We start from the raw sequence: 6,569 nt of genomic DNA on the forward strand, positions 1-6,569 counted from the left end.
AGTTACAGTGAGGGGTAGGGTATTTCAGAGGGAGTTACAGTGAGGGGGAGGGTATTTCAGAGGCAGTTACGGTGAGGAGTAGTGTATTTCAGAGGGAGTTACAGTGAGGGGTAGTGTATTTCAGAGGGAGTTACAGTGAGGGGGAGGGTATTTCAGAGGCAGTTACAATGAGGGGGAGGGTATTTCAGAGGGAGTTACAGTGAGGGGGAGGGTATTTCAGAGGCAGTTACAGTGAGGGGGAGGGTATTTCAGAGGCAGTTACAGTGAGGGTTAGGGTATTTCAGGGGCAGTTGCAGTGAGGGGGAGTGTATTTCAGAGGCAGTTACAGTGTGGCGGAGGAGGCTGGGTGATGTGAATCACACTGAGCTCTCAGTTATTGGTGCTGATTCTGCAGTGAGTTTGGGAGTTGCTCTACTAATCGGAACAAAGAATCAATGAGATCCTGTCATGTTGTAATGCCTGACATAATTATTCTTTCACGTTAAGGTAATCCACTACATTCAGTTGATGAAAATATTCTTCAGACACTGATAGAATTCCTGAGTTACGTACGTCAGAGAGGTAAGATTTTAAAGAATTCTTAAAACAAAGAGTAATAGAGTCCTCAGAGATAGTAAGAACAGCTGATGCTGGAGTCAGAGATAACACCGTGTGGAGCTGGAGGAACACAGCAGGCCAGGCAGCATCAGAGGAGCAGGAAAGTTGACATTTTGTGTTGGGACCCTTCTTTAGAAAATGCCATAGAGTCCTATAACACGGAGACAGTCCCTTCGACCCAAACTGGTCCACACCAACCAAAATGTCCATTCACGCTAACCCCATTTCCCTGCACTTAGCCATATCCTTCTAAACCTTTCCTATCCACTTATTCATCAGTTGCCTTTTAAATGTTGTTAATGTACCTGCCTTAACCACTTCCACTGGCAACTCAATCTGTATGCATATCACTCTCTGTGTAAAAACATTGCCCCTCAGGTTCCCATGTATTCTTTCCACTCTTACTTAAACTGATGCCATCCAGTCCTCGATTCCCCAACTCTGGGAAAAAAGCTGAATACATTCAGTGTATCCATGCCTCTCATGATCTTATACACTTCTATAATATCCTTCCTCAGTCTCCTAGCTCTAAAGAAAAGAGTCCTAGCTTGTCCAATCGCTTCCTTTAACACATTCCCTTAAATCCTGGCAATATCCTTGTAAATTTCTTCTGCACACTTTCCAGTTTTATAACATCGTTCCTTTAGTAAGGTGACCAAAACTGAACACAATACTCTAAGTATGGCCTCCCCAACTTTTTGTACAACTGCAACATAACTTCCCAACTTCTATACTCAATGCCCTGACTGATGAAGGCCAGTGTGCCAAAAGCCTTCTTTACTGCCCTGTCTACCTGTGACTCCACTTTCAGAGAACTGTGCACCTGAACTCCAAGGTCCCTCTGTTCTACTACACTCCTTCAGGCCCTACCATTCACCATTAAACTCCTACCTTGATTTAACTTTCCAAAATGCAACACCTCCTACTTATCTGTATTAAACTCCATTTGCCGTTTCTCGGCCCACTTCCCCAGCTGATGCAGATCCTGCTGCAATTTCTGATAACCTTCCTTCCTGTCCATGATACCGCCTATTTTAGTGTCATCTGCAGACTTACCAATCATGCCTTGTACATCCTCATTCAAATCATTGATAAGAAACAGCGATGGGCCCAGTACCGAGCCCTGAGACACACCACTAGTCACAGGCCTCCAGTCTGACAAGCGTCCTTCCACTATTACCCTCTGCTTCCTACCATCAAGCCAATTGTGTATACAATTTGCCAGCTCTCCCTGGATTCCATGCAATCTAACCTTCCAGAGCAGCCTACCATGTGGAACCTCATTAAAGGCCTCACTGAAATCCATATAGACTATGTCTACCACCCTGCCTTCATTAACCTTCCTGGCCACTTCATCAAAGAACTCTAACAAATTTGTGAGGCATGATTGGCTACGCCCAAAGCTATGTTGACTACTCCTAATCAAACCTTGTCTTTCCAAATGTATGTATATCTTATCCCTCAGAATCTTCTCAAGTAACTTACCTACCACAGATGTTAAGCTTGCTGCTCTATAATTCCCAGGTGTTTCCTTGCAGCTCTTCTTGAACAAGGGCACAACAGTCACTACCATCCGGTCTTCTGGGACCTCACCCGTGGCTAACGATGATGCAAATACATCAGCCAGGGCCCACACAATTTCTTCTGTAGCCTCTTATAGAGTTCTCTGATCATCTGATCAGGACCGGGAGATTTATCCACCTTCATACATTCTAATACATCTAACACCTCCTCTACTGTGATATGGACTGTTCCCAAGACATCACCACTAACTTCCCCAAGTTTCCAAGTTTTCAAGTCTTCAAGTCTTTCTCCACAGTAAACACAGAGGAGAAATATTCATTGAGGATCTCGCCCATTCCTGCGGTTCCACACATACATGTCCACTTTGGCCATTGAGGGATCCTATTCTCTCTCTAGTTATTCTTTTTTCTTTAATATACTTAAAGAATCTCTTTGGATTCACCCTAATCTTCTCAGCTAAAGCTATCTTGTGCCCCCTTTTCTCCCTCCTGATTCCTTCCTTCACTGAAGTTCTGTATCTGCTATATATGTCCAGGGATTCCCTGGATCCCAGCTGCCTGTACCTGAGCCATGTCTCCTTCTTTTTTCTGGTCAAAGCCTCAATATCTCTTGTCATCCAGGGTTCCCTACTTCTGCCAACCTTGCCCTTCACCCTCACAGGAACATATAGACATTGAACTCTAGCTATCACACTTTTAAAGGCCTCCCACTTGCCAGAGGTCCCTTTTCCTGCAAACAAACTACTCCAATCAACTCCTGCAAGCTCCTGTCTAATTCCAGCAAAATTCACCTTGCCCCAATTTAAAACTTAAACCTATAGGTCAGTTTTGTTCCTATCCAGAACTATTTTAAAATTAATGGAACAATGGTCACTGGAGCGAACAAAAGCAACAGTTCAGGCAAGTGAGCCAGAGGCCAGTAGTATTTCAGTATGAAGGTAATGGTAGTTCAGGAGTTAGTGTTCCAGTTCACACTATTCCAGTCCAACCAAGAGATTGCATTGGTGTGTGTCATATGTTCCTGGACCTGGATGAATTCCCACTGTCAACTCCCACCCTGTGATACTTATCTAAGAACAGAATCTAGATGTACTGCTTTTCCTGTTAGATCTCGCACCCCATTGCTGTGGCCTTTTTATTGGGAAACAGGGAAGTGGATTTTCTAACAGCAGCTGCTGGAATTGTCAGGAAATGCGGCACTAAAGCCAGTGGCATGTGGAAGGAACAGAAACTATGTGGGCAATAAAATGTGACAGACTGGGATCAGCAAAGGAGATAATGGGCTCAGGGTCCTGAATGTTGGGAGGGGCTGCAACTGGAGTTCAGGGTTTGGATAAATCCAAACCACTTCACAGAACACCTACATTCTCCCTACAAAAATGACCTTGAGCTTCCAGTCGCCTACCATTTCAACACACCACCCTGTTCCGTGGCCAATATTTTTGTCTCAGGCTTGCTGCAATGCTCCAGTGAAGCTCAGCATAAACTGGAAGAACAACACCTCATTTTCCACTTGGGGACCCTGCGGCCTTCTGGACTTAATATCGATTTCAATAACTTTAGGGCTTGAACTCTGCTATGTCCTAGACCCTAACCCCACACACCAGGCCCTGATATCACATGGTCGGCTATTACGCACAACACGTTGTTAGCTACTAACAATCTCCATTAACAGCTATTCATCCTCTTACCCAGATTGTCATCCATTCTTTTGTCTGTCCAACTGTTTTTCTCTGTCTTTGGAATCTATCCCCACCTATCATTTAGTCCTTACACCCTCCCTCCACTCTATCTTCTGCATATAAACCCACACTTTCCTAGCTACCGTCAGTGCTGAGAAATGGTCACTAGACCTGAAATGTTAACTCTGATTTCTCTTCACAGATGCTACCAAATCTATTGAGCTTTCCCAGCAATTTCTGTTTTTGTTTCTGATTTACAGCATCCACAGTTTTTTTTGTTTTTGTTGGATAAATTCATGTTTGTGGTGGTGGAATGATCAAAGAGAGTGAACAATTTAACTGGGGTTCGTCCAGTGGTCACTGTGAGTCCAGTGATCATTGTGAGGAATGTTGCTAAGGTTGTAAAGAGGATAAGAGTTGATGTGGTAAATTAGGACAAACCTGTTGGGGAACCAAACCTGGATGTTAAAACTCTGTATATACAATTGAAGCAGAAAGTAAAGTGATTTATTTTTCTGATGAAGGGTCTAGGCCCAAAACGTCAGCCTTCCTGCTCCTATGATGCTGCTTGGCCTGCTGTGTTCATCCAGCTCTACACCTTGTTATCTCAGATTCTCCAGCATCTGCAGTTCCTGCACTCTCTAATGCCCCAGTAATTTGGTTTCATGGACAGTTTAATGTTTTGAATGTTGTATGTTACTATTTTTGGCAGAATCTGGTTTACTGGATCATTCCAATGTACCACTCTCAGCAGAACAAATGCAACAAGCATAAGCTTTGGATTTTGAGTCCTCGCATGTAAAACTACAAAAGACTATTGAAAAAGAAACTGACTCCACCTCATTGTGATTATTTGCATGGATTTAAAGGTTTGAGCTTTGTTTGTGAAATATCCCTAAAATAAAGTGAAACAACAAAGTTACCTTTGTCCAGTTGCTCTAATTTCTTTTGTGTCTGAGGATCTAATTAAATTCAGTGTTGAAGTATACTCTGCAACAAAGATCTGAGATCAATCCAGATAAAGAAGCAAAGGATAATTATTGCAGCAAAAGCCATTTGAACCAGATTTATTCGTACATCCAGAAAAATCATACATTCCCACTGTAGCAATTAAATAGTTATGAAATGAATCCAAGTCTATTCAGTCTCGGGTTTGTTCCATTATTGATCACTCTGAATGTAAGGGGAGCATTTACATATGTCATCCTTATTTGTATCTTTTTGCTGATTGGTTGCTTTGTCTCACAAATTATTAAATTTATTTGAAAGACCTTTCCTGTTTCATCAACAGTCACATAAGCTGTGATAAAAACACTTCTTAGGACCTCACTTCAAGGTTAAAAGAGTCAAGTCTCTCTTTGGTTTTTCTTCTTAATGACATTTGGGATTAGCCAATTTCTCTTAGACCAGGGCAAGAATGTCTCCCTTGTTTATTGACAAGGGGAGATCTTATAGAAACATATAAGATTATGAAGGGAATAGATAAGGTGGAGGCAGGGAGGTTGTTTCCGCTAGCAGGTGAAACTAGTACTAGAGGGCATTGCCTCAAAATAAAGGGAAGCAGATGTAGGACTGAGGTCAGGAGGAACTTCTTCACCCAAAGGGTTGTGAATCTGTGGAATTCCCTGTCCAGTGAAGTGGTTGAAGCTACCTCGCTGAATGTTTTTAAGGCAAGGCTAGATAAATTTTGAACAGTAAAGGAATTAAGTATTATGGTGAGTGGGCGGGTAAGTGGAGCTGAGTCTCAAAAGGATCAGCCATGATCTTATTAAATGGCGGGGCAGGCTCAAGGGGCCGGATGGCCTACTCTTGCTCCTAGTTCTTATGTTCTTATGTTCTATGACTAGGACACCATCTTTAATAAAGGTCCAGCCATAACTGAAGCTCAAGGTCAGTACCTCTTCATGGAAGAGATAGGATGGAAATAATGTTGAGAACAGGAAGCATAGGGGTTGGGTCAGAAACCTGCCTTTCAGGTTCTTGTGCTTGTAATCTGATGTAGAATTGTATTTGATCGAATATAGACCCCCTAGAAGGTTCTGCTAGAACCCTTTCCAGAAGTGAATTTGAGCAGGTCTTATTCCAGATCATTGTGAGCCTATAGAGAGAAAGGGCTCCCTAAATTCACACCAGAACAGAAACCTTGGGAAGGATGATACAAGGTATGGAAAATGTTGCACAGCTGCAGGACAACTTTCTTTTTCATCTAAACTGTTGCTGGATGTTGGGGTGTTGGCCAGCGAGCTAAAGTGTGCATCTTTCTGTATTTGATCTCGGGCTGATTGCACAGACACTATAAGGAGAATGTTACTCATCATCTAATTTCATGCCGTAAAACATGGAGGAAACTTCTGTCAGCACACAGCGGGAGAGTCGATGGCCTAGTGGTATAATCACTGGATTGTTAATCCAGAGATCCAGACAACATTCTGGGGACCCAGGTTCAAATCCTGCCATGACAGATGGTGGAATTTGATTTCAATAAATATCTGGAATTAAGAATCTAATGATGACCATGAATCCATTGTCGATTGTTGGAAAAACCCATCTGGGTCACTAATGTCCCTTAGGGAAGGAAACTGTCATCCTTACCTGGTCTGGCCTACATGTGACTCCAGACCCACAGCTAATCTGTTGACTCTGAACTGCCCTCTGGGCAATTAGGGATGGGCAATAAATGCTGCCTAGTCAGCGATGCCCACATCCTGTTAATGAATAAGGAGCAAGAAAGCAGAGTGACTGAGTGCAAGAACAGCCAGCTAAGAGT

General features: G+C 42.9%; 1 protein-coding gene across 1 annotated transcript in view; it reads left to right on the top strand.

Annotated features, from left to right (window-relative positions):
- LOC109922356 (galanin peptides-like) overlaps positions 1–4,576 on the top strand; it is an 11,325-nt gene extending 6,749 nt beyond the window's left edge. The window contains exons 4-5 of the mRNA XM_048617433.1: positions 487–561; positions 4,515–4,576. Of these exons, the coding sequence (XP_048473390.1) occupies positions 487–561; positions 4,515–4,576 (137 nt within the window). The remainder of the gene's footprint in view (positions 1–486; positions 562–4,514) is intronic.
- Positions 4,577–6,569: the final 1,993 nt, after the last annotated feature.

The sequence above is a fragment of the Rhincodon typus genome, chromosome 37, assembly GCF_021869965.1.
Source record: "Rhincodon typus isolate 14 chromosome 37, sRhiTyp1.1, whole genome shotgun sequence".
In the NCBI taxonomy this organism is placed as follows: Eukaryota; Metazoa; Chordata; class Chondrichthyes; order Orectolobiformes; family Rhincodontidae; genus Rhincodon; species Rhincodon typus.